Raw genomic sequence first — 27,929 nt, 5'->3', positions numbered from 1 at the left:
ATTTTTAATTTATATTTCTTTTCTAATGAATGTTCAAATTGAAAATTTACTGTTCTTTTTCGTAATTTGATACTTAAAGTGCTTTTTTAAAAGATTGGCCAAACACAAGATCTTGCAAAAAGTAATACTCAAACGAATTGGCCAAACACAAACTGTTATTTTACAAAAGTATTTTTTTTAAAAGTACTTTAAAATAAAAATATTTTTTAAAATAAATAATTTTTGATAGCTTGGCCAAACGGGTTCTGATTAAATCTTTAGCAGTAGAATTTCCTGATTTTTGTAATGGTAAAAGATAAACACAAATACGTATCATTGAATAGTCAAATGCGCGGGCCCGAAACACCACAATTATAAAATAAAGAAATCGCTATTTGATGCTGCCATATTCCTTTAACTGCCACAGCCCCACTTATCTTACATGCAATTTATTAAGTATTAAGTATTAAGAGACGCAGTTGAGATATTGATTGATTGAGTAAACAGTGATATTTCTGGGGTGGTCCTGCCATTTTTATTAGGGGGAAGAAAATTTCTTTGAGTCTTAAACTATCTGAAGAAAATACAACACGTTGATTTTACCAAGACATTCAAAAAATTTGTACTTTTTTTTACACGTTCTAGGAAATTAACTAGTTTTGGCTACCCTTTTAACAACTTCTTGTTGATCATTTCTCCAATCACAGCTCAAAAAATAAAGTCTCATTGGTGGGGTTTGGGTAAGTAAGTGTGTAGGCACACGTTATGCCTGTGTCGAACGATTAGAGAGGTTGTTTCCGAAAGGTCAAAGTCAAATCCAACAATCTTATTTATAGACCAATCTTTTCATTCTAGATTTGGTAAAACAAATAAATTTCCATTTTTTCCTCAAGAAAAGACATAAGAGTAACCAGCTTTGATAAAAGATGAAATTTGGGAAAGAATTTGCATCTCAAATGGTCCAAGAATGGCAAGAAGCTTATATGGATTACAATTATTTAAAAGGTGTATTGAAAGATATCTTGAATTTCAAGAAGAGGAATGCACCTATAGCAGAAGTTGCAGCCACCCCAAAAGGTTCTTTAAAAAGAAGGTTATCTATGTATAGAGCATTTAGTGGATTACAAAGTAGATACAACAGTTTCAAAAGTTCATCTGCGAGTAATAATAATGACAAAGATGATGAAGTTATATTAGTGAATTCAGTACAACAAGAAGGATCTGAAGGTCATTATCAAACTATGTTTCTTATGTCATCTGAAAATGGTGGAGAATATGAAATGGTTTTCTTTAGAAGATTGGATGAGGAATTTAATAAAGTGTTAAATTTTTACAAGAAAAAAGTAGGAGAAGTTAAGGCTGAAGCTGATGAGTTGAGTAAACAAATGGATGCACTTATTGCTCTAAGAATTATGGTTGATAAACCTTCAATTGAAATGGAAAGTGCCCAAGTCAATGATCCTACTCATTTTAGAAGTCCAAGTAAGTCCAATCTCATCTGCTGTTGGCACTTGCTTTGTTTATAATTCCATGATTTGCCATTTAATTTGATTGAATTCTTGATTTTACACTGCCGGAAACAGCCTCCCTGCCTTTTTAAAGGTAGGGAAAAGGTATGCGTACACCCTCTCCAGACCCCACTTGTGGAAATACGCTTTGTTTGTTGTTGTTGTTATTGTTGTAATTCTTGATTTTACACAAATATAGGTAGGTTACATATGGAGGCAATTCAAGAAGTAGAGCTGACAAGTGAAGAAAGTCTGGAAAAGGAAGCAACATCAGAGAGAAGAGATACAGCAAAGATGAATGAATTTAGGCCTGCTCCACTAGAGATTTTGGATCATGTAAGAATCAATGTTGAACCCGAAACACCTGTTTCGACTTTAAGAAAAGTTATAAGGAGTTCAAATTCGAACTTATCATTTAGCAGAGAAGAGCTCAGAAAAGCTGAGGAACAAATCAGAAAGGCCTTTGTTGAGTTTTATCAAAAGCTTCGACTTCTAAAAAGCTACTGGTAATGGAACATTTTTTTCCCTCAAATGAAGAATTATAGTATTGTTTTTGTCTTCAGCTCAACTCATACTTAACTACTTAATGTGCCAGTTTCTTAAATATGTTGGCATTTTCCAAGATCATGAAGAAGTATGATAAGGTACTATACTGAAGTTGATCACTATTTGGCAATAGAAAGTACTCCTATGAAGTTTGGCCTTTTAATAACCTTGTAATTTATTGATACAGGTAACCTCAAGGAAAGCTTCTAAATCGTACTTAGAGATGGTCGATAAATCTTACCTTGGTAGCTCAGATGAGGTATATTTTCCTTCAGTTTCAGAAACTGCATGTTTTCTTCTCAGTTGCAACTGTAGTTTGAACTTCTCATTGATCTTTGCTATCTTAGGTTTCTAAGCTCATAGAAAGAGTCGAGGCCACGTTCATAAAGCATTTTGTCAATGGAAATCGAAGGAAAGGAATGAAAACTTTAAGACCACAAGCTAAAAGAGAAACACATAGAGTAACATTTTTCATGGGTAAGCATGCATCCTTATTAGCATTAACTGAATCCATTGCATTCAGTTCGAACTATGTAATATATATGCAAAACAACAACGTTCAGTTTTAGTAACTGATGTACTTTTCACCTATAGGTTTGTTCTCTGGCTGCTCAATAGCATTAGTGGCAGCTATTGTTGTATCGATACGTGCAGGAAACCTTCTACAGCACAAGGGTCGTGGGCAGTATATGGATAACATATTTCCACTCTACAGGTGAACTAACCATCTGTCTTTTACAAAGTTGTATTGATTCTTTCCCCTTGTCGTTCTACATTAAGCGAAACCATGTTTTAAGCAATACATATGAGTAATAAAGTTGTATCGTTGCAGCCTATTCGGATTCATTGTCCTCCATATGCTCATGTACGCGGGGAACATATACTACTGGAGGCGTTTTCGGGTCAATTATCCCTTCATATTTGGCTTTAATGAAGGAACAGAACTAGGTTACAGACAAGTTCTTCTCCTTGCTTCTGGTCTTGCAGTACTTGCATTAGCTGCAGCATTGGCCAACCTGGATATGGAGATGGATCCAAAAACAAGAAGTTTTGGGACAGTAACTGAGCTAATACCACTTGCCCTGGTGGTTGTAAGTCTAGAAAAAACATTACTTCTTCTTCTACTTTCATTCTACAACTGATCTATATACAAAATGTTCAAAAAAATTCAAACCCCTTAATGATCTTCACTTTTTTTCCAGGTTCTGCTTCTAATAACTTTTTGTCCTCTGAACATCATATATCGTTCAAGTCGTTTCTTCCTTATAAGATGTGCCTGGCACTGTCTATGTGCTCCCCTTTATAAGGTAACAGCAGCTTATTTAATCGATATACAGATTCACGCGCATTAGTAATATCACAGGAAGTACATAGATACTGAAATGTCTTACATCACTTTGTAGGTTACTCTACCAGATTTCTTCTTGGCAGATCAAATTACCAGCCAGGTTTGACACCAGGCTTTTTCCTTTTAAATTGATAATTCAGTCACTGTAGTGTGCAAATTCTGCAATACTTATCAGAAAGAACTATAATGTGCTCTTGCATTTCAGGTTCAGGCAATTAGAAGTTTGCAATTCTATGTTTGCTACTATGTGTGGGGCAACTTCAGAACAAGATCAAATAAATGTCAAGATAGCAGTGTTTACCAAATCTTATACATAGTCGTTGCAATTATTCCCTTTTGGTCTCGGTTTATTCAGGTGTGAGGATTTTTGCACATAAAAAGATGACCATTGTGACAATAGATATATTGAAAATTATTTAATATGGTGCATTGTATGATTCATGATATATACAGTGCCTTCGCCGCCTATTTGAAGAGAAAGATTCGATGCAGGGGCTTAATAGCCTCAAATATTTTTCAACCATTGTTGCTCTTGTTATGAGGACACTTTACGATCAGAAGAGAGGAACTTTTTGGAAAGTAATGGCTGCATCAACTTCAGGCATTACTACAGTTGCAAATACTTACTGGGATATTGTCATAGATTGGGGTCTACTGCAAAGGAACTCAAAAAACCGTTGGTTGAGAGACAAACTACTTGTGCCACACAAGATTGTCTATTTTGTTGCCATTGTAAGTGCAGAAGCAGGTTTAAAATATATTACAAACTCTTCTACTGAAATTAAGCTTTTGATGATTGAATTCTAAATGCAGGTTCTTGACATTATTCTGAGACTAGTATGGATGCAGTTGGTTCTTGATATTCAAGAACTACCATTTCTGCACAAGAAAGCATTTGTTGCAGTTGTAGCCAGTTTGGAAATCCTTCGCCGTGGCATGTGGAACTTTTTCAGGTCAGACACATTACTTATTGAGTTTAACTTCTATGCACTAACACCATTATAGATTACATTTTCAGGTCACCTAAAAGATAACTACCGTCCATAAAAAGTGGTGGAGTAGTAACCTGAAAAATAAGACATGTTACCTGTTACAACATATTTGTATCTGACAGTAGTTGTGCTGTTTTCATTGTTCAGGTTGGAAAATGAGCACTTGAATAACGTTGGAAAATACCGTGCCTTCAAGTCCGTACCCCTGCCGTTTAACTACGATGAAGACAAGAGTATATAACTATGTTTAATTAGCTGATACAAGGAAGTTGGAATCCAGAGTACTCAAGACTCAAAATATTTTCTTTTCTCTTGTACAATTCTTTGAATCATTCGTTAATGGTGTTTATAATATAGTTTTGTTCATGAAAATTGAAAGTGAATGTATAGGACAAAAAGAAAGTTGATTCAAGACTCTTGATTAAGGATTCCATACGTATTAAAAATAAAAAATGACAACAGTACACATCTACCGCAAGCAGCCCGGTGCACTAAGCTCTCGCCGGGAAGGGCCGGACCACAGGGTTTTCTGCAAGAGGCTTGTAACCTCCTGGTCACATCTACTGCAACACTCCAGAAGAAAAATCTATAATCAAGAGGCTGAAATGTTCTTTTTGTTTTTGCTTCAGATTTCTACGTTCTAAAAATTGTTGTGTTTGAACTTAATGCACCAAAAACTGGTTTAGATCCAAAAGATACATTCTTTTAGTCTTAAAGTTCTTGCTCATGAAAAGTCTCAATTGAATCGTGCATGATAATTGGTTGACTCTCTCTACCAAGACGTGCTACAACCCAATGCAGCTTTTCTGGAAAAAAATTAGCATTTTCTTAGGCCCATAATTGATGCATGGAATTAGCATAACCACGCGAAAACAATAGCTGAAGAATACAGCTAATAATATACACGAGTCCAGGTTTCTTCGTCGAAAGAGTTCCAGCTTCAACAACGCAATGAATGTTCCAACTGCAATCGGATACACTTGCTCATGAATAGTCTAAATTGATTCGTGCTTGATAATTGGTTGACTCTCTCCACCAAGACATGGTACAACCAATGCAGCTTTTCATTAAAATTCTTATCGTTTTCATAGGCCCATGATTGATGCATGAAGTTAACAAAACCACGCGAAAACAATAGCTGAAGAATTAATACAGCTGACAATATTACACGAGTCCAAGTTTCTTTAACAAAGCAATGAATGTGTGAGGTCCCATATATTTTCAAAATACACATTAATCAGTAAAGACGGCCAACATAATACCCTTGCTCTATACGAATAAAGTTTTGAGGCAAAATATATAGTCTACCCATCAACCTTGTAGCGAAATCTCTGTTACACCCCTCTTTTACGAGAAATCTTTTACGCACTCAATCTTTCAAAAATGTGTCTAAGACACACTACTTTTGACCAAACAGCACTTATGTGTTTACACACACAAAAACATGTGAAGCCCATAAAAAATCATATTTTTTGTCTCCCTCCCCACAGGAACCCCTCCCCCTGCCCCTGGTCTTCTTCCTCAGACCACTCTCCCCCAAATTGAATTTTCGAAAGAACATATAATTTTAGATCTAAAATTGAGCGGCTTTCGTTGGTTTATTGTTCAAATATTGTAAAAATTATTTATTTGTGATAGATTTAAAAGTTTTAACAGTAGTAATAAAGGTTTGGTGAAAAAATCGGTATAGAAAAAAGCTTGAAAATTCAATTGGGTTTTGTTGAACTCAATTTGTTGCTCGATTATTTTCGACTAGTTGTTTAGACAGTGTAGTTGGATTTTGGTATTGTTGGAAACTTTCTCACAAACAATCACGATGGCAGCAACAATGGTGCTTAAAAAAGAAAATGGAAAGAGGAAGAAGATGGGTTTTAATTGTAATTTTTAATATTTTTCCCCCTTGTTAAAGTAAATGACACGTGTCACAACCCTATTAGGATATGACTTTCACGTTATCTAAAAATTGGTAAACACAAAAGTAATGTATTTAAATTACTTTTAAAAATTGGTAGACACACTTTTAAAAATTTGACAGAACCCAAATTAGATTGACAGAAATTTTGCCAGAAGTGAACCTTTGTGGTATTGAAAGACCTGATTTTGTGGTTCTTGGATTAAAGCAGCGAGCTTTCTCGAAGTAAAGCAAACATTAAATAAACGGTTTCAAAATTAAATGGGTCGAATTGGAACTGAGAGAAGCAGCCATTGCTTGGTAAATTCTGCCATTCCTCCTCAACCCAATTTCTCACCATTTTCTCCAAATTACACCCTATTGGTAATTACGTCAAACACCTAGTATGCACTCTTTTCCTACCCGTAATTCACCACCCTTTCTCCATCACAGAAGTAGCTAAATCCTCCCTTCATTTAACCAACTCCAACCTGAAAACCTCAAAACCATCAGAATCATTAGTATCCATTTGACAAATTTGAAAATACGCAGAAAATTCAGGTAAAAGGCTCAAATATAATCATGAGGCAAACCCTAATCAAACTTGAACCTTCCGATAACACAAAAAGGAAGTCTTTTAGCTCTTGTGAGCATCAGTAGCTTCGCTTATCTTTCTGCTAAATCTTTACAGTAATGTGAAAGATTAAGAAAAGGGTCTCATCTGTATAAAAATTGTGCATTAGGAGTGAAAACAAAAGAGGTAATTTTGAAGGAATTTGAGGGCAGTAGTGGGAAGATTGAGAGGAGAAATGGTGCGAAGATTTATTAAACCGTGCATTTGCTTAATCAATACTTATTTTACAGTGAAAAACAAATCTTTCTACAGTTGATATGCTCTTGTTTTCAGCGATAAAAGACGGTTTATGTCATCATTGGTGTTACCACTAAACTTCACGAAGATCTAGGGAACTTTCCTGTTAAGTGGTGTGGCGTTCAACAAAGTAGGTGAGAATCATGAAAGCTCAAAATTTTAATCTTTGCATAGACAAAAAAAACATAATGTGATTTATTAGCATATTGTCTAAGTCTTGATAGATAGAATTATCCGATATTTTTGCTAGTAAGAGACAAGCATGTACCCACTGAGTAGTCGCCGGGACCAAACATCACAAGTTGTTATTTGTTGGGACGTCGGGTGCCTTTAATAGCAGTTCAAAGTAGGCCACCTTTGTAGTTCTGTGCATGAGAGAACAAAACCAGCTAAGACATAGTCCCTTTTAACAACTTGATTCTTGACCATATTCTCTTATGATGGCTAGACGCCAAATCCTCTATAAAAGACCAATCTTTTCATTTTTGGATTTGGTAAAGCAAATAAAGTCCCATTTTTTCTCTCAAGAAAAGGCATAGAGTAATCAATCAGCTTTGATAGAGATGAAATTTGGGAAAGAATATGCATCCCAAATGGTCCATGAATGGCAAGAAGCTTACATGGATTATAATTCTCTTAAGAATGAGTTGAAAAAAATCTTGAAATTCAAAAAGAAGAATGCACCATTACCACAAGTTGCAGTCACCCCAAAAGGCTCTTTAAGGAAAAGGCTATCTATGTACAGAGCATTTAGTGGACTACAAAACAGTTTCAAAAGTTCTCCTAGGAAAAATAATGAAGATGAAGTGATAGTAGTGAATTCAGAAGGTGATTTTGAAACCACTTTCTTTGTGTCTTGTGAAGAAGGTGGAGAATGTGAGCTGGTTTTCTTTAGGAGATTGGATGATGAATTCAACAAAGTGCTAACCTTTTACCAGGAAAAAGTAAGAGAAGTGAAGGTTGAGGCTGATAAGTTGAGTATACAAATGGAAGCACTTATTGCTCTAAGAATCAAGGTTGATAAGCCTTCAATTGGAATGCACACAGCCCAAGTGATGGATCCTTCAAGCAATGATAATAGTAGTACCTTGTCTCCAGCATCAGTGGATCCTATTCATTTGACTAGTCCAAGTAAGTGCAGATACTTTGGCTACTATGTTCCTGTTCCATCTTTTTTGGAAAATATTGGGGGGAGGGGATTACCCCTTGCTATATTGAGTATCTTTATTTTATCCTTCGTTATATTTAGGGGTGGAGCAAGCATGTTAAATACGGGTTCAGTCGAACCCAATAACTTTGGTCTAAACCACATATTTGTCTTAAAAAATCCTTAGTACAATATATTAATTTAGAATCCAGTAGCTTAAACGAACTATAATCCCAAACCCCATAAACTTTAAATTCTGGTTACGCCTCTGGTTATATTTGGGGTCATTCATACCTCTGTCGCAACAAAATCATTCCGCATTTGCTTTTGAAAAAAATGGAGCTTCAACCTTTTAGTATAATGTAGAGTGACTTTAAACCATAGTCAAAAGTAGATGTACAGTTTGACATCCCAGCTGTTGGCACTTGCTTTATTGCTAACATCCAATGATTGCCCTTTAATTTGTTCGAATTCTTGTTTAACCCCAATGTAGATAGGCCAGAAATGGAGGCAATTCAAGAAGTTGAGATGAACAGTGAAGAAATTCTGGAAGAGAAAGCAACAAGAAGGGAAAGAGATAAATCAAAGATGAATCCCATGGGTTTTAGGCCTGCTCCACTAGAGATTTTGGACTATGTAAAAATCAATGTTGAACCCGAAACACCTGTCTCGACTTTAAGAAATTGCTGCATGACTTCAACATCAGAATTATCATTCAGCAAAGAAGAGCTCAGAAAAGCTGAAGAGCAAATGAGAAAGGCTTTTGTTGAGTTTTATCAAAAGCTTCGACTTCTAAAAAGTTACCGGTAATGGTGCAATTTTTTCTCCCAAATGAGGACTTATAGTTTTGTTTTTGTCTTGAAATCAACTCACACTTAAGTATTTTAATGTGCCAGTTTCTTAAATATGTTGGCATTTTCCAAGATCATGAAGAAGTATGATAAGGTACTACACTGAAGATTTGGCAATATAAAGTACTCGTATAAAGTTTGGCCTTTTTAACCTTGCAATTTATTGATACAGATCACCTCAAGGAAAGCTTCTAAATCATACTCAGATATGATTGAAAAATCTTATCTTGGTAGCTCAGATGAGGTAAATTTTCTTTCAGTTTCAAAAGCTTTTTCCCTCTCAGCATTATTCCACTTGCAACTATAGTTTTAACTTCGCATTGATCTTCACTTTTTTAGGTTTCTAAGCTCACAGAAAGAGTGGAGGTCACGTTCATAAATCATTTTGTCAATGGAAATCGAAGGAAAGGAATGAAAGTATTAAGACCACAAGCTAAAAGAGAAACGCATAGAGTAACATTTTTCATGGGTAATTATGCATCATTATTAGCATCAACTTCCTCGTCCTATGTAATCAGAGGTCAAAAGGAGGATTTAGGGTGGATTCTGCCGGTTCAACTGAACCATTGTTCAGTTTGAACTATGTAACCATATGCAAAATAAATTTGTAAATGTATACATATAATTATATCATACTCATTTGAATCAATCAACTCTAGATCCTTGATCGCCTCTATCAGAGGTTACAAAAAGTTGGCTTAGTGCATCATAACCAGAGTTTTAAGAGACATCTGGATTGACCTGTCATCTCACTTTCATCAGAACCATATGTTCATTTTAGTGGCTGATATACATTTTACCTATAGGTTTGTTTTCTGGATGCTCAATAGCATTAGTAGCAGCTATTGCTGTATCAATACATTTAAGAAACCTTCTAGAGCACAAGGGTCGTGGGCAGTATATGGAAAACGTATTTCCACTGTACAGGTGAACTGATTAACATCTGTCTTTTACAAAGTCGTATTGATTCTTTCCCCTTGTGTTTCTACATTAAGTGAAACCATGTTTTAAGCAATAAATATGAGTAATAAAATTGTATCGTTGCAGCCTATTTGGATTCATTGTCCTCCATATGCTCATGTACGCGGGGAACATATACTACTGGAGGCGTTTTCGGGTCAATTATCCCTTCATATTTGGCTTCAAGCAAGGAACAGAGCTCAATTACAGACAAGTACTCCTCCTTGCTTCTGGTGTTTCAGTACTTGCATTGGGTGCTGGACTCTTCCACCTGGATATGGACATGGACCCGAAAAAACGAAGTTTTGAGACAGTGACTGAGCTGATCCCACCTGTCCTGGTGTTTGTAAGTCTAGAAAAACATTCTACAACAGATCTATACACAATGTTTCAAGTTACAAACCCCTAATGTTTGTAAATCTTATTTTTCCAGGTTCTGCTTCTAATAACTTTTTGTCCTCTGAACATCATATATCGTTCAAGCCGTTTCTTCCTTATAAGATGTTCCTGGCAGTGTCTATGTGCTCCCCTTTATAAGGTACCAAAAGTTTGCGTGAGAGATATAGAGATGCGCATTAATATCACAGGAAGTACATAGTTACTAAAATGTCTCTCATCATTTTGTAGGTTACTCTACCAGATTTTTTCTTGGCAGATCAACTTACCAGCCAGGTTTGACTCAAAATTTTTCTTTTTAAATATGAAACTTCTATATTATACCTAAAGAGGATTCAAGAAGTTGATAATTCAGTCAGTGTAATGTGCAAAATTTGCATTACTTATAGGACTATAATGTTCTCTTGCATTTCATTTTCAGGTTCAGGCAATTAGGAGTTTGCAATTCTATGTTTGCTACTATGGGTGGGGCAACTTCAGAACAAGATCAAATAAATGTCAAGAAAGCAGTGTTTATCAAATCTTATACATAGTCGTTGCAATTATTCCCTTTTGGTCTCGGTTCATTCAGGTATTATAATTTTTGCACACAACAAATCATCATATTCCCATTTCCCACTATATATATCTTGACAATTATTTAATATGGTGCATTGTATGATTTCATGATATATACAGTGCCTTCGCCGCTTATTTGAAGAGAAAGATTCGATGCACGGGCTTAATAGCCTCAAATATTTGTCAACCATTATTGCTCTTGTAATGAGGACACTTTATGATCAAAGGAGAGGAACCTTTTGGAGAATAATGGCAGCATCAACTTCAGGAATTACTACAGTTGCAAACACTTACTGGGACATTGTCATAGATTGGGGTCTATTGCAAAGGAGTTCAAGAAACCATTGGTTGAGAGACAAACTACTTGTGCCATACAAGATTGTCTACTTTGTTGCTATTGTAAGTGCAGAAACAGGTTATATCATAAAGCTCTTCCGGTGAAAATTAAGTTTTTTAATGATTGAACTCTAAATGCAGGTTCTTAACATAATTCTGAGACTAGTATGGATGCAGTTGGTTCTAGATTTTCAAGAACTACCGTTTCTGCACAAGAAAGCAATGGTTGCAATAGTTGCCTGTCTAGAGATCCTTCGTCGAGGCATGTGGAACTTTTTCAGGTGGAAAGCATTATCTATTTGAGTTTAACATATATTCAATGACAGTGTAAAGAAACTTTTACATAATCAAGTCATCTAAAAGATAACAACAACTAACTGTCCATAATAGTATAGCAGCTATTTGATGAGTTAGCCAGCTACTTGTGTATTTATTTGACATTTTGTAAAAGATAGCGTGCTTCTATCTAACAGTAGTCTGCTGTTTTCATTGTTCAGGTTGGAAAATGAACACTTGAATAACGTTGGGAAATATCGTGCCTCCAAGTCCGTACCACTGCCTTTCAACTACGACGAAGATAAGAGTCTATAGCTATGTTTAGCTGATACAAGTCAAAGGAACCCAGAGTACTCAAGATAAAATTATTTTCTGTTTTCTTGGTTGCCCTTTTCTTGTACAGTTCTTTGATGCATTCATCAATGGTGCTTCTAATATTAGTTTAGTTTTCTTCGTGAAAATGCTATAATATAGTTTAGTTTTCTTCATGAAAATGCTCTTTACGTTCTGTATCAAAAACATGAAAACACACCAGATGATCCACACCACTTCACATCTATTGATCAAAAATTATGACACAGAGTCAAATTTACAAATAGGACACGTAATAAACTAAACACACAATTAATAGAAATGGTAGCACGAATAACTAGAGTGCTCGAGATTTGTAAAGACTAACTTTGATGATCCTAAACATCTTCCGCTGAATGTATATCTTTAAAGGTTTTGCCCTCTAAAGTTCCAAACAAGAATTCTAGATAATCAAGCTTTTGCAATGTCACGTTAGTGCTAAAGTTACAGATGGAGCGAGCAATTTATTCCAGAACAGTCGTATACAATGAAGAAGCAAACCATTTTATCTCCCTCGGTTAACAACAAACCACTGAGCAAAGACCAATAAGCAAACTACAAAGGTGAATTCTATTCTGGTGGATGGGAATCCTCTTGATCTGTCTCTTTATCATTCTGAGAGGCAACCAACTGGTCTGAATCAGAGTTCTCTGCCGTTATAGCGCCCGTGCTATCATTATCTTGGTCACCAAAGATATATGAGAATGATAGTGGATTATATGTGGAGCTTGCCTTTTTCAGCCCCTGAATGGCTTTGATTGCAGCAAGTGTACTTCGATATATATCCACATTTTCTTCCCCAAGTGGCAATGCCGGAGAAATGTTTGAAGCATAAGAAGTAGTTCCTCCTGTTGGCCCTTCTGCAGTAGCATCTGATTCAACAACTTCCGCTTCCAAAGGAAATAGGAGTTCGAGATTTTCCTCACACTCACGGACTAATCTATTTAGAGGCTCCGTTGTAAAGAAGGGTTGATCAAGAGCAAGTTGTGTGAAAGGAAGACGCAACAATCCCCCAGTTCGTTTATCAAACTTCTTCAAAATCTTAACAAGACCTAAGTGAACAAAACAATTTGTTTTAGAAGGCTGACGGTACCTACCTTCATAAAATTGGAAGAGACTCTACTTCAGGTTGTTATTCTGCAAAAACTAGCAATACGACACTTGAAACACAAAAGCCTGAGCAGTGATAACTAAAATGTATGCATAAAACAGTGTAAAAGCTACAGTACCTGCAAAATTTAGAGAGCTGTAATTTTTCAGAAGAACCATCTCCCCGTGTATGGCAACAAAGTCTCTACGTATCCCCATCATCTCATCACTAAATTCACTGTCTTTTGCGAGAACTCCATCTCTGCCACTCTTCTCCTTCACTCTTTCAATTCGCTCCTTCAATTCCTGGAAGAGAAGTAGATGAAATTGGATTAATTCCCACACTAAAACAATTACGATTGATACCCACATATTTGAATATTTAATTTATTTTTCCACTTTTGAAGCTTCACGTGCTTACTTTTGGGCATATTTTCTTGACCAATCCTTTCCAATCCCTACCTCTTCACCACCAAGAAAAGAGAGAGAGAAACAAAAATACAGTACCTATTTTCAGTCCCCTTCTGAAACCCCATTTGAGAGATTCAATCCAAGTTCAAATGAAAAGAAGTCCCCTTAACAATTTCAGACCAAAATACATTTCCTCACTCCTCATCTACCGCCACAGTTTTTTTCAAGTGGACACCGCAAGCGTCTTCATCCTCCACAACATAACAACAAACCCAATTCCAAACTTCAAAACATCATGAAACCCCTTAAATCGACCATATTACTGTATCGCTACCTCCACAGAATACCAGCAGTGCTATTATTGTTAGATTGGTAACCAACATGTTTTGCTAGCACAATCTAAAGCATATATGATGATCAAATAGGCAGAAACTTTTATATAATCAAATATTAAAAGTTAGAGTATGGTTCACTGTTATTGTTCAAATCAGTGGTACTGTCACTTTAGTTGAGATCTTATAGCAATCTGTTATTGTGTTATCATTGAGGACGGGTTTTTTTTTCACTTAGCTTTTCATGTTCCACCTTCTGTTAGGGATTACTTTGTCTTATTTATTTCCTTTTAAGAAGCTCTTGATAGACAAAGAATCAGGACTCGCATATATTATTTAGGATTTGGGTTCTCAGATTTCTCTTTGATAGAGTAGATTTGAACTTTGTAATCATTCAACCATTTGTTATTCATAACATTATGCCATTTAGCTTTCAAGTTCTTTTCAAGAACTTCTTAGCACAATGTTATTTCTGACTTGATGGGCACAAAGGCCGGAAGAATGGGGCTACTAGAATCATGCATAGGGTACTGGAAAGTAAAAGAATGAACCATCAGCATGCTAAAAGCACAATACATGCACATGTATAAATATCATATATCATTTTTTTTGGTACATGAATAAATATTATGTATCACATAACTCCTTAGTCCTTTCACCACCAAACAATCCACATAAAAGACTAAGGTAGGTATCAATTTTCCACCCAAAGCGTGAAACAACTAAGAGTAACTAGGGAAATCAACTCCATCCTTCCAAAATTAATCCTATTCTGCTTAATACAAAGAAAAAGGAAACAACTAAGCTCATTATGACATCCCACCAAAAATCGTTATCCAGACAAAACATAGCCTCAGCTTGTGACAACTTGTAAAAAGCTAGCCTTATGGAAACTGAGAGACACAACTTAATCAAATTAAAGAAAAAAGGGAGAGATTGACAAGCATTAGTTATAAGAGACTGCAAATGAGGAAAAATCCATCCCAATTAATTGATGCTCATGCAAATGATAAAGACAGACTTCAAATGTCTAGCGTATGGCTCATACTCTTCACCTTGAGTTCTTTTTCTCTACGACGAGTGCTTCAATTTTAAATTTCAAATGTTTACTTCTCACCCTACAATAGTTTTATATAGGCTGAACACATATGGAGGCACTTAAAGTTGGCCTAATTTTTCGTTTAGACAACTAAACTTAGGGGTGTTACTATTAAGTACTTACAGTACCAGAAATTTGTTCTGGTTAAGCACTTCTTGCTGAGTTGGCACATCGAGTGAGTTTAACTCAATATAAGCGCGTGAGGACCCCAAAAAACAGATTCTTTTTTTTTCCTTTTTTTCTCTCCACCACCACTTCCACCATTGTCTCCCCCATTTTTACCGTTGTTGTGCCTCCACCATTGATTTAGCTCGAAAGTTTGAACCAACAATTGTCCCTGTTGATTGGAATTGAAGTGAAACTGTGTTCTTTCTTTGAAATCAAACACCATTAATGGGGCCTTTAGAAAGCCTGAAGGTTTAAAATGGGTCACTTGATTTGATGAAAATTTGAGAAATTAATGTTAGTGTTGTCTTCGGGTCTTCGTGGGGAATCTTTAGCTGAAGTTATAACAAATTTGGAGGAGTTTCTCTTGAAATTTTGGATTAAAAGCGTGGCTCTGGAACAAGAACACGCATGAAGATAGTGAAGAACACCAACAACACTGATTTCAAGAACACCAATGTGTCCTTTTCTTTCTTCTCTTTTTAGTTAATAATGTGTCCTTTTTCTGATGGGCGTAAATTATGTTTTTTTTTTCTTTTTGAGATTTTATTTTTCTTTTTGTTTATTAAATAGATTTTAAAGTAGTTTTTCTTTTTCTTAAATTCAAAATAATATATGTCCTTATTTAATTCATCATTTGTCATGTCAGCAACAAGTGTATTGCACACACTTGGTAAGTTTGGCCAATTGTCAAAAAGGTGTCTAATTGGAACAAATTTCGGGGAGTTTACGTGCTCATTAGAAACACCCCTAAGCTTAGGTGTCTAAATGAAAAATACTCCAACTTTAAGTGTCTCCATGTGTTTAGCCTTTTATATAAAGAATAGAAGTTGATAGATGCAGCTTTTAACTCCACAAGTTGTGCTCAACTTTAATGTACGGCAGCAAACTTGTAGATTTAAATTGCCAGTACAAGTATCCAGGGACCAACTAGTGTATAAAAAAGAATCTGCTAGACTGCAACTAGCATTGACTCTTAACATGACTCATCACTGACTTTTAATATGGGTTTAAAAACTAACAGTGACAAGCCATTAACAAATGTAAGCAACTTGACCATAAATTTAAGCCATCAAAACATTGATACAGTTGCTAGTATATTCATGTGTCAATTGTTTCGAGTATATTGAACTTTACAATAAAGAAGCATTGGCAACACCTAAAGAAGCGAAGTCTACAATATAGACAGCACCATCCCATTGTGATTGAATTGAATTCATAAGCAAGTTCAAATTGTATATTCAATATTTAGGTGTCTATCATTCTTAATCCAATACTTGTGCCCACCTGAGACCCATGCTTATTAACAAACAAAAATTACAGTTGAAAATTGGATAATGAACAGGCATATGTGGGAGTGGGACAAGAGAAAATAAACCGCCAATCCCTTGCCAAACTGGGCAATATCATACAACGATGAAACTAACTAGTAGAGGCAGATCTACAATTTGAAGTTTATGGGTTCATACAACGATCTCGAGTTAATATATAGTAATAATTGAGTTCACGACAAAATAATCAGAGGTATATATATATATATATATATATATATATGTATGTATGTATATATAAAAATTCACTAGGTTCCAATGAATCCATATGTCGTACTCTAGCTCTATGCTAACTGGCAGCACAATCAAATTTGGAGGAACTTTTCTTAGGCAACCAAAGTTTAGGGATGCATGTTGCACCCATTTGCAACACATGGAATTTCCTATTTCCAAGTCCTCCTTTTTGGGAGAGGTAGTTGTGAGAGGGGGAAACCATATGAGTGGCTCCATCAAGTAAGTCACCGGTTTACTCTTAGAATTTCGTGTCTTTGGTGTTGGATGAATACTTAACATTTGGGACCCAGTGGCGGACCCACCTTATAGGAAGGGGAGTCAAATGACACCCCTTTGCAGGGAAAATACACTGTCTAGGTAGATAAACAAAATCATATGCATATATATTATGTGTTGACGCCCCTTAATTTTCTCGTATGTTTACTTTTATATATTTTGATACCCCTTAATGAAAATTCTGGCTCCGCCACTGTTGGGACTAAATTCATTTTCTGAACAATCTGGTCATGCAAGTTCATAATTCCAGACTTCTTGTGGTAATTGATGCTAAACCAGTGGCAATAATGTGATCTACCTTTTTTGTTTGGTTTGCCCAAAGAAATGCTGAAATGTTTTCGTAAATGAAAGTTTTGTCTCCAGAACGCAAACTAATATAGGCTATTATGTGATACTGCTTCAAACTTTCTGTGCATCTTACCGCTAATCTTTCCATATTACCAAATGTAAAGCAATATTTTTAAATGCCTTTTGGTCAAAATCGGTATAACAATTTGTTCAAACATGTTACTTTAACAATTAGAATAATATGCACCTGAATAGAGTAGAATGATATAGATGATTCATACACCTGATTTGAGAGAAAGGCACAGTGAACGATGGATTGACCGACTTATTGTATGCTAATTAACTACATAAACCAAGGTGGGTCATGTTGATTAAGCACCCAAGGACGTGGCCAAGTGATCAAAGAAGTGAGCGAAAACCTTGGGGTCAGGGTTCACTTCCAGCAAAAACAAAAAAAACTAGGTGATTTTTTCCTATTTACCAAAGTTTTGGCGGGTAGAGTTATATATATTTGTGCTGGTGGAAGCTACTAGGTATTCGGTGAAATCAACGTGTGCGCCGACTGTTTTGGACACCACCTTTATAACATACAAAAAAAAGGTAGGTCGTGTTGACTAAGACAGGAGGAGTGTATAATTTAAGACATGTAGGGCCATTTCCTGAAAACAGTTCAACAAATTGGAAAGGCACTTAGGTGGAATATGCCATCAATATGCTCTTATGCTTCAGCTTAACTAAGAATATTCCCCAGGTAGTTCCTACGATACCTTCTCCCTACACCACTAATTTATTTGTTTCTGCACATATATATCTCCTCTCTCTTGCTGCAGCTATCTATGGCAGGAACACACTATTAAGTTCTTGTCACCCCTCTCAAGCTTTTCATGATCCCATTTCCATCTATTTCTCTTTTTTGTACTTCAAAGTATGCCATTAATTTTCCATAATTTCAATTGATTGAGCCTTTGCTGCATTCAAGCTTTTATTTTGTTGCATTCAGATGAGACCTCAACAATAATGATTTATCATACTCTTGGACCACATAAAACTCCATTGTAACAAGCAGTACAAGTAAAACCCTACTTGACACCTAATCATTCTTCACATTCATGATCCATCAAAAGTTAGAATCTAAACTCAATAATGGAAACTAAATAGTAAATTGAGATAATCTGCAGTAAAAAGAAATAATTCCTTCCAAATTTAAAGTAATCACGAGTAAACAGTAAATATCACACCTAATGCGAACGATTACAGCATTACTAATGTAAATCAATAGGTAAATAAAATTCAGCAAACAGAAATTCTAAAGAACTACAAAGAAATTGGAGCGAGAAGAGCACAAAACAGAGGATTCATATAGCCGATCTCAATTATTAATTGACTGACATACTAACATACGTATCAGTAATTAAGAAGAAAAAAGAAATTAACCTGGAAGCGAATAATAAATTCCTCCTCTTTATCGACGTAGAAATCGTTGAATTTGTCGAGTTCCTCATTCAGAATTCTAACGAACCAGTCCTGCAAGTGCGGCGGAGGAAGAGGAGGGGGATTGTCACCGCCGTCGGGAAGATTATCGCCGGTAGCCGGGATAGAACGGAGGTGGTGCTTGAGAAGCTTCTTCAAGGGCTTGTAACACAAATACTTGTCCCTCCATTCGGGTAGGGTTTCTTCTAAATGCGTTGTAAATTCTTTCCCGAATTTCATAACAAGATTGATCACTCAGTTTTTTTCTCAAACACAAAACAATCAATTTTATTAAACAACTGATCGAATAATTTTATTGGGAATAATCTGATGTGATCATGTGATGAAAGAATAAAAGACGTTACGAATATTTTATTGAAAGATACAAAGGGTATGTAGCAGAGGTAAACGCTGTGATTATATTTTGGCTTATTTTGATTTGCTTTTTGGATTTTTAAGAATATAATCCAATAAAGATAACTATGAATGATACCCAGATGCGAGAAATTGTAAAACCTTTGTTTATTCTGTAGGCAAGTTGTGGAGTTGGAATCTTTTCTTTTCACAACCAACCAATGAGCAAACTGAAACTATTATTTTCTAGTATTTTCATTTTTCAGTACTGTGACGAAAAAAAAAAGGAAAAAAGAAGCATCTGAGTTTTCAAAAGGAAACCAAAACGCAGATGCTTCGTGTTGGAAAGTCAACTTGGGAATTTCGTACTGGCTTTTTATGTGCAAGAAAGAATGTTCATTGTATTCAAATGAAGATTCAATTCAACAACTATCCTGGCAGTTTAGCCGTGTTTTTATCCTCTCAAACGGGGCAACCCATGTTTCTATTTTCCTTTTTTTTTCATGTTTCTATTTTCGCTACACCATTTATCAAATTTGTTATGTCACATCAATTGAGGAGTGTCCAAAAAAATGCTGGAGTTAAAATTATTTCCATAAAGTAAAACGAATTAAATTAATGGATAGGTCATAATCTAACTAGTAGTACAAAGTTGGTTCAAGATGGTTTGAACAATGAGTCATAACTAACTCAACTAACTTTTAAAAAAATCCTTTTCTTATCTTTCCTAACTTATGTAAGTACACTATTGTGTAGCTCCATAATTGAACAGAAACCTTAAGACGCTGATATGGACTATATAATTTAATTCTTACAGTGGTTTAATTTGGAGAAGTAGTTTTAATTCAAGCTGATACAATCCGTTAAATGGGTTGATTCGAAGTTTTGAACAACCTACTTTATTCCTTGAATTAAATTTGTGTCAACGAACTTTTTAGTCTTTGCTGGTTGACTTAATTTTATCTGAATTTCTTTAGCTTGTTTAGATTCCTGTTCCATAGATATTTGGGATTTCAAAACAAATTGACCTGCTTCATTAACTTTATAACATATAAAAATGTGCAAAGGGAACACTTAGCGCCTGGCATCTTCTTTCATAATGTCTTGTTTAAACCACCTAGCATCAAACACTTATGGGAATTTCGGTAAGCTTCAACTTCCAACATCCTAGCGGCAAACAGGTATGGTCTAAGATTTTCAAAGCGAGTCTATATAGAGACCTTTCCTTATTTATTTATTTGAGAAATTAATTCCAAAAATCAGCTTAATGGTTTTCTCATGTTGCTAAGACAAGTACCTAAACATGTGTTTTCATAATGACTGAAGCCAACTTTGGTTGGTTAATTCAATCAGTTCATCGATGGTTGGCGCAAATATGATCGTTTTCCTCCTTGTTAGTACAACAGCAAACTCTGGAGAATCAAGAACCCGAATGGCACGAATAAAAAACAATAGAACACATCAAATTGATTGATCACCTGTTTGATGATCCTTTCATTACACTTTCATGATTGTCCGAATAACTCAACAATTAGAGATGACACGGAAGTTCAAAGAATAAAAGCTAGAGTAGAAAGAAAGCAAAAGAAAAGCAAACTGCGTTGCAGGAGAGACAGCCTATATTGAGTCCAAAGCCTGAAGAATATCGGCTTTCAAGTCATCAAAATCTTCCACACCAAAGCTGAACCTAACCAAATTGTCCATGATGCCATACTTGGCTCTATCTGACTGGCTAAGATCCCTGCTTTTCATGTGAAAGAGCACGTTATACACATGTATGAAAGTCTCATATTGAAGGACTGTTTGCTGTAATATAACTACTCTGTTTTGGTTCTACTTTAGCTTGCTTTCCCCAGTATATCGAATACCACATGGCAGGTAAGGTAAAAAACCCTAATTGCCACATGATGGACCTTTTAGGTGTATCAATTCTTGAATGTCACCACTTCCAAAGTATCACTAAACATATTCAAGAACAGTACCAGGATAGGGAAAATGCAACACAGACAACCACAGAATAAAATATCAACATACCAGTAAGACATTATTGCTGGTTGGTCCACAATGCTCTCACAACCTCCAAATGATGGAGCAATATACGGAATTTTCAGAGCATCCACAAATTTTGCGGTTGTCAGCAGGTCTCCGTCAACCTAATTGTTAATAGACTTTATCATGAACAATCCAGAGTACAGGACTTGAGAAGAACATGGTTGCCATCTTAAGGTAATAGATTAGTAGGATACAGACCTCAAAACTGACCACACCACCAAAACCTGTCATTTGTTTCTTTGCAATGTGATGTTCTGGATGACTTTGCAAGCCTGGATAATAGACATGTCTCACCTGCAATTCATTTTCCTTAGATATGACAGAAGTTGCAACAGCAAAAAAGATCACAATGAGACAGAAAATTCAAGGCTAATGGATTCTATTTAACTACAAGAAGAAAAGCAAGAAGCATAGTGTATCATTGTTTCTGTAATCCAAAAACCAGCAAACAGTATAGTAGATATTCATTACCAGATGTCTTAAGGATGGATAATGAATATAAGAAGAATAAAAGATATCCAATTGTAGCCAAGCAGGAAGGGAGAGGTTCAATGACCAACCACTGACCTGCACTATCTGTATGCTTTTTTATCTTCCCTTTTCTTTCGCATATCAACTTTTTTCTTTGTGACTGTGGTGTTCGGACCAGCTTACGCACACGTCAACTGTTCCACTGGGTGCATATAGTTTTTTTTTATAGGGAAAGGATAATAAATCTTCCTAAAGTTGCAAAATGGATGCAACATTTTAAATTTATTTATCAAAGAATCAAAAGAATTATAGTGACATCTTTCTGACCCAACAAGGACGCAACATCTTTATCCATATTAACCAAAGAATTAAAGAAAGAACACAGTATAGTTACATCTTTCTGACATCAGAAGTACATTCTCAAGGTGCATAAGTGTCAGAAAGAACTGTCCAGCTTATATGGCCTAGAGAAAATTAATCACTACAAGGGAGAAAACAAGAGACTGTGGCCTTGTTGCTTCCATGTCTTGATTATTTTCCGCATGCTTTAACGTCTAAACCAGTAAGAAATTACCAATATCTAGACCATGCTGCAGGTAACAGGCTTACCATAAGCCTTTTCAATTTTAACACAGTAAGTTGAACCTCTTCATTTCTCTAGTAAATACAGAAACTCCATTAGATTAGTTTGGTTACTGCTTTGCCTCAGATGTGATTCGTAATCATGCCAGTAAAAATTATGGCAAACTGAAACTACCTTGGGATGAGCCTCTAAAATCTCGGCCATCCTCAATGCAGTTGAGTTTTGTTGCTGTACACGAAGATGCAACGTCTTCATGCCTCGGATAATCAGATATGCGGCATTCTGATACATGCAAGGATTAAATTAGATTTGACAAAATACAAGCTCAAATATAAAAAACAAATGTCTCCAAAATCAGCCCAAATTCCATGATTTTTTAAGAGTCCATCTTATTTTTAAAAGAAAAAATATTCACTTCACCAAAATTGAGCTAAAGCATAGAACTCTAGAAAACATAGTCAAGCAAAACATCAAAGACAACTAACCGGATTGAGAGCACCACCCAGGATGTGATGCAGGTTACGTATTTCTGAAACTAACTTTAAAGGACCACTAATGCAACCTGCGAGAACCTGCATAAATAAAATAGCCTGTCAGTTCGATTACCTTTAGTAGGAGCATAATTGTTTGAATTGCCGAAACACCAGTTATGGTTACCATACATCATTATGGCCACCAAGGAATTTTGTTGCAGAGTGCAGAACGAGGTCAGCCCCAAGGGCAAGGGCCTTTTGATTAAGAGGAGTTGCAAAAGTCCCATCTATGCAAACCAAGGCTCCTTTTTCATGACAAAGCTTTGAAACCAGCTCAATGTCTACACATCTGAGGAATGGATTTGTTGGAGACTCGGTAAAGAAAAGATTCACCTGCATGGAACAAAGTTGCGAGTTGAGTAGTCCCTTCATTATTCTGTCATTATTAGTTCAATATGTATAGACTAACAGTAGCAAACTCACTTTCTTCTGATTTAGAGCCAACTCCAGAGCTCCAACATCGGCTGGGTCAATGACCGTGGCCTGTGAAATGAATAAAGGAATGAAAAGTTATAACCACTAAGAAAACACCTTGGTATCATTTTATTTCCTTTGACTGAATAACAAACAAGAAATGCTCTAGCCGGAAGAAATCATCACTGCGTGTTATCTCCATCAAAATCAAAATTCATTAATATCATTCACTTTCATTAACAGAGCAAAACAATAGCAGACTTGCGGGTCCCATTTTCTTAATATGTCAAGAAATCCCGTAATATATGTAGATATGCAAACTAGAAACATCAGCTATATGAAAAACTAGGATTAGCGCAGTTACCGTAATCCCCATTTTAGGAAGTATAGTTTCAATAAAGATCCGGGTCTTCCTATAGCAGTCTGTGGTTGTAACAATATGGCCTCCAGCAGGAACCAACGCCAACAGCATTACAGTACTGGCGCACATTCCAGATGCCATTAACAAGGTTGATTCAGCACCCTCCAGTGCGCTGTTGCAAAAACAAATAACACATTATCTCTTAAGTACCTACCACAAAACACAAGTGGAGAAACAAAAAAGAAAATACAGAAAAACATCAAAACCAAAAACCAAAAACCAAACTCGCCTTATCTTCTCCTCTAAAACAACAGTAGTTGGGTTCCCATAGCGCCCATATTCAAAACTTGCGCGTCTTTTCTCCTGCCAAGTTATAACAGAGAAATCAGAAACAACAATATAGATAAACCTAAAAGAAGTACTTTGCATGCTCTTTCCAATTCAGTGAAACTACACAAGCACATATATGATAATTCATCCAGACAACGGATGGGTAAATCACCTCGCTTACCATAATATTATTATGTTATTAGCCTTTCAGTTAGGATCTTCAGAAAAACAAACTGAGCAAATCTACATTGTAGCTCATACACCATAAGAAAGTACTTACTCAATGGCCATATGCAAATGTAACTATAGCAAATACCTTAAAATCAATGAGCTCAGAAGTCTTGTTGAAGAAATAAGCAGATGTGTTAACTACTGGGGTAGTAATTGCATCCGTAACGATGCCACGTCCCAATCTTTCACCTGAAAGAAAAACAAATGAGGCCTCGGAATTCACTGAGCAATATATAAACATTCATAAGAAATCAAATTTTAGAAACTTGACTAGCTAAAGGTGGCAGGTTCGGAAATATACCGGCATGAATAGCGACACTCCCATCAGAATTCAAAAACGAAGCGTATTTCATACTTGGCAAACTGTCAAACTGTACATTTTGATCATTACAAGTCTCATTTTCCACCAACGCCACGTCCTCGTTAACTACCGTGGTATCAACAGGAGCAATAGCGGCGGCGGCGGCGGCATCGACGGCCTTAGCCACCGGAGTGAAATCAGGAGATGAGTTATTGTTAGACCACGAAGCCGCCACAACTTGAGCCACACCGATGTTGCTGCAGTTCCTCCGAGCCTTAATGCTCAACTGCCTAACAAAGTTCGGAGGAAACCTATAAATAAGAGAAGACAGACCGTGAACGGACGATCCGTGACTCAAAATGCTGGCCTTGCCGGAGTTAGGAATGTCGTGGCGAGGAATACCGCCAGAGAATTCGGCATCCGAACGGCACTCAAAGGATGGAAAAGCCCTAGCACAGCTTGAGACCGCCATAGGGTTCCGATGATGTGACGGCGAAGGCCTGCCTTCTCTGGAAAAAAAAAAGGAAAATGAAACAGAGAAGCCGGAAATGTTGGTTCAAAGAATTTGCGTCCTCTGAACTTTATGATAAAAGGAATCTGTTAACACGCGGGTTAGATTTGTCGTCTTCTGCAAGCTGGTCCACAACTTTAGAATTTGAACCGTGGTTAATGTTTACCTCTGGTTGGATTCTTATGGTTAACAGAAGTTCGGATTGCCTACGTGGATACACATCAGTATAGATAGACTGACGCCAACTCTGAACTTAGTCCAACGCGGGGAGCAAGTAGGTATTGTACTGTGTGCTTTTGGTACTTGTACTTCTTTTAGCATTCAACTTAAGTTCTTTTCTTTTCTCTTATAGAGTACTAATTAACTTTTGAATAAGAAATGAAGAAATTTTCAATTGTGATTAAGATGCAACGGTGTGATTTATATATCACATGTTCAAATCGTGAAATCAATATTAATATTTGTATTAGGATAGGTTATCGTCACTCTTTTTGGGTTGCGGCCCTTCCCCGACCCAACTTTTGCTATTAAGATGCGTAAGAAAATCAAAGGAGAGATTATTGAAATCACATCATTCTAAATTTTCATTAAGTATTTAAATTAGCAAGAGAAAGAAGTTGCTAGAACTTCAATAAAATATACACTTATCAATCAGTCTGCCAGAGGTTGGGCCCCTTTTATGTTCTACTTTAAAGGAAAATCACAATATATACGACAAGTTGATGCCTACCCCGGAGTAGCTAGTGGAAACTAACATATCAATGTAGCCATTTATGTTGCTACCTTGTTCTGTCCAGTTTGTAGCCAATCATTATTTTTATTTTTTTTTCCACGTGGTGTCCAGTACTTGCATTGAGATTCGATTAAATTCGGATTTATGTCGGGAATTCTCATATTGGGGGATAAAGTGCTCCCTAACAAAGGCTACTTCATGCCAGGGGCTTGAACCCGAAATCTCTAGTTAAGGATGAAGGAATACTTATTACTCCGCCACAACCACGTTGGTTGCTATTTCTATCAGTAATGTTGCTCTCTTCTTTGTGCATTTCCGAATTCTTAAAGTCGTTGGGGGAGAAAATGGCAAGGAAAAGGCCCTGCCTAAATGGACTCAATGATGGAGACATTAATAGATAAAGGTAAGAAAAGAAAAAGGAACTGTTTAAATGTTTGGTATACAACATATAATCAAACTGCCTTTCTATAAGTGTTAAACAAAATAAAATAAACAACACCTTGTCCTATTAAGATTGCTTTTTCCCCTGAAATTAGTATTTCTTTTCTACACTTCACTGTCTTCACTTATATAAATATAATGCGGAAAAATTGACACCAAATTAAACATTTGATAACATGCGAGTGATGTGCACCTTTTAAAAACTATCAAAGGTGAGCGCTTAGTTAATTGGCGAACTTCATTTAACACATTACATGGCAAAATAAATTACGGATGGATTGAATTCTTTGTCCTCTAATGAATGAGTCCAATTAACGGTGTTAATCGGGTGCCGTTCACAACCTGGTTCGACCCGATTTAGCCCGGGTCAGTCCAGTACTGTAGCGTTTGGGGGCGGGCTAGGACGAGTTGTGCGGGGAGCAGGTTTTAGACAAAAATTTTCTGGATACCGGTGCACAGGAACCCGCTAAGCTCGATAACCCGTTAACAGGTATTTAACGGGCTACAGCCCGTTCCAACCCGGTTTTCGTTACAATTTTTTTTTTAATTTTCTGGATCATTGTCAATGGTCAAATTCAAAAATGATTGTTGGCCAACGGCCCTTTTTTGCATAAATGGCTATTTCGGCCTAGCCCCTTAAGAAAATAGCCTCCACACCCCCTAATATTTGATAAATTATAATTTTAACCTTTTAAAAATCATAAATAGCCCCCTCCCATTCTTCTTCATTTTTTCTCACAAATCACTCTCTTACTACTCTAATTCTCTCTTGATAATATTGACTATTATTCTTAAATTCTCAATTACTTATTATTTCAAGTTTCATCAAATATTTAGTTTAGCCATTACAAAATTATTATTATCAAATATTAAGTATTCGAGTGAAGTGTGGTATCAAGTATCGGTCTATCAATTGAAGTTTGATTTTTTATATCAAATTTAGTACGGCATCCGGAATTCCGGTACACTCGTTCCATTTCTTTCTCTTCTTTGGTGTATATTTTTATGTTATTATTTAGAATTATTAATTTAATTTTATAATTTAATTTACATAATGGATATATTAATAACAACCAAAAAAGCGTGCACTAGTAGAGGTGGTTGTAAGAAAACTTCCAAAAGATCAAGAGGTGGTGTTGGTTCTTCTAGTAGCTTTACACATATTTCTGAAAGTTCACCTGAAAATTTAAATGTAGATTATGAACGACTTCAAGAAAGTTATGGTATAGATGGTGATTTAGATGATATTCAATCACCTGATAATCTTGAAACACCACTAGCTACACCTGGTAATGCTAGTCAAACTCAAAATATTAGGGGTGGAGGTCGTGGTAATACAAGTAGGTCTCCCCTCCCTATTAAAAAGATTGAAGATTAAGAAGTAAGTGTTGGAATTTTTTTGACAGACTAGAAGAAGATAAAAATTATGTAAGATGTAGAATTTGTAAGAATGTTTATAAACATAAGACTGGTAAAGGAGGGGGAACGGGTCAACTTCGTAGGCACATGGTAGAGCTCCAACCTCTTGATTGAAGAGTAGATGAGGAAGATGGGTAACAAAAACTTAACCCGGGTACTGGGGGGTTAATGGCTAAATACGTTATTAAGAAAGGTCGGGAAGAATTAGCTAAAATGATTGTTTTAGGTTGTTTACCTTTTAGTTTTACTTCTTCACCATATCTTGTTACTTATATTCAAAGAATTTATAACCCTTTGTTTAAAGATATTCCTAGAAGTACTTGTAGAACAGATATCTTTAGGCATTTTGGATAATATCAGACATATATATATGTTATTTGTTCGTCAGTCTTTCTTGTAGAGTTTCTCTTACTTCTGATATTGGTCGTGTTGTAAATGAAAATGATTATTTGACTGTTACATGCCATTAAATAGATGATAATTTTTGTAT

At 36.0% G+C, this 27,929-nt stretch overlaps 3 protein-coding genes across 6 annotated transcripts; 1 reads left to right on the top strand and 2 right to left on the bottom strand.

The window, feature by feature from the left end:
* The first annotated feature begins 472 nt into the window (after nucleotides 1-472).
* On the top strand, nucleotides 473-12,037 carry LOC104225692 (phosphate transporter PHO1 homolog 9-like). 4 transcript variants are annotated; one of them, XM_070167684.1, is made up of 22 exons: nucleotides 473-1,461; nucleotides 1,687-1,993; nucleotides 2,083-2,131; nucleotides 2,221-2,292; nucleotides 2,381-2,510; nucleotides 2,628-2,748; nucleotides 2,866-3,124; nucleotides 3,236-3,340; nucleotides 3,437-3,481; nucleotides 8,074-8,266; nucleotides 8,776-9,088; nucleotides 9,179-9,227; nucleotides 9,306-9,377; nucleotides 9,473-9,602; nucleotides 9,940-10,060; nucleotides 10,181-10,439; nucleotides 10,527-10,631; nucleotides 10,721-10,765; nucleotides 10,911-11,060; nucleotides 11,168-11,446; nucleotides 11,525-11,664; nucleotides 11,881-12,037. In XM_070167684.1, the coding sequence occupies exons 1-22, from the start codon at nucleotides 906-908 to the stop codon at nucleotides 11,972-11,974; spliced, it is 3,594 nt and encodes a 1,197-aa protein (XP_070023785.1). In that variant the 5' UTR covers nucleotides 473-905; the 3' UTR covers nucleotides 11,975-12,037. The 4 variants fall into 4 exon arrangements, with proteins under 4 accessions (XP_070023785.1, XP_009775848.2, XP_009775850.1 ...); XM_070167685.1 differs by lacking the exons at nucleotides 473-1,461; nucleotides 1,687-1,993; nucleotides 2,083-2,131; ... (4 more) ...; nucleotides 3,236-3,340; nucleotides 3,437-3,481 and adding exons at nucleotides 6,436-7,076; nucleotides 7,172-7,269; XM_009777548.2 differs by lacking the exons at nucleotides 473-1,461; nucleotides 1,687-1,993; nucleotides 2,083-2,131; ... (4 more) ...; nucleotides 3,236-3,340; nucleotides 3,437-3,481 and adding an exon at nucleotides 6,412-7,269.
* Nucleotides 12,038-12,323: 286 nt separating this feature from the next.
* LOC104225690 (SPX domain-containing protein 4) lies at nucleotides 12,324-19,481 on the bottom strand. The gene is made up of 3 exons (XM_009777545.2): nucleotides 18,670-19,481; nucleotides 13,240-13,405; nucleotides 12,324-13,062 (listed from the first exon to the last, which is right to left on the bottom strand). Exons 1-3 carry the CDS (start codon nucleotides 18,943-18,945, stop codon nucleotides 12,581-12,583), a joined length of 924 nt encoding a protein of 307 aa, XP_009775847.1. The 5' UTR covers nucleotides 18,946-19,481; the 3' UTR covers nucleotides 12,324-12,580.
* Nucleotides 19,482-20,501: 1,020 nt separating this feature from the next.
* Nucleotides 20,502-24,905, bottom strand: LOC104225689 (cystathionine gamma-synthase 1, chloroplastic-like). The gene is made up of 11 exons (XM_009777543.2): nucleotides 24,336-24,905; nucleotides 24,120-24,223; nucleotides 23,763-23,836; nucleotides 23,477-23,645; nucleotides 23,122-23,181; nucleotides 22,828-23,031; nucleotides 22,651-22,737; nucleotides 22,340-22,447; nucleotides 21,310-21,405; nucleotides 21,094-21,212; nucleotides 20,502-20,800 (listed from the first exon to the last, which is right to left on the bottom strand). Exons 1-11 carry the CDS (start codon nucleotides 24,805-24,807, stop codon nucleotides 20,677-20,679), a joined length of 1,617 nt encoding a protein of 538 aa, XP_009775845.1. The 5' UTR covers nucleotides 24,808-24,905; the 3' UTR covers nucleotides 20,502-20,676.
* Nucleotides 24,906-27,929: the final 3,024 nt, after the last annotated feature.

This window comes from Nicotiana sylvestris, chromosome 2 (assembly GCF_000393655.2).
Source record: "Nicotiana sylvestris chromosome 2, ASM39365v2, whole genome shotgun sequence".
Lineage (NCBI taxonomy): Eukaryota > Viridiplantae > Streptophyta > Magnoliopsida > Solanales > Solanaceae > Nicotiana > Nicotiana sylvestris.
This window is presented reverse-complemented; position numbering and strand designations above follow the sequence as displayed.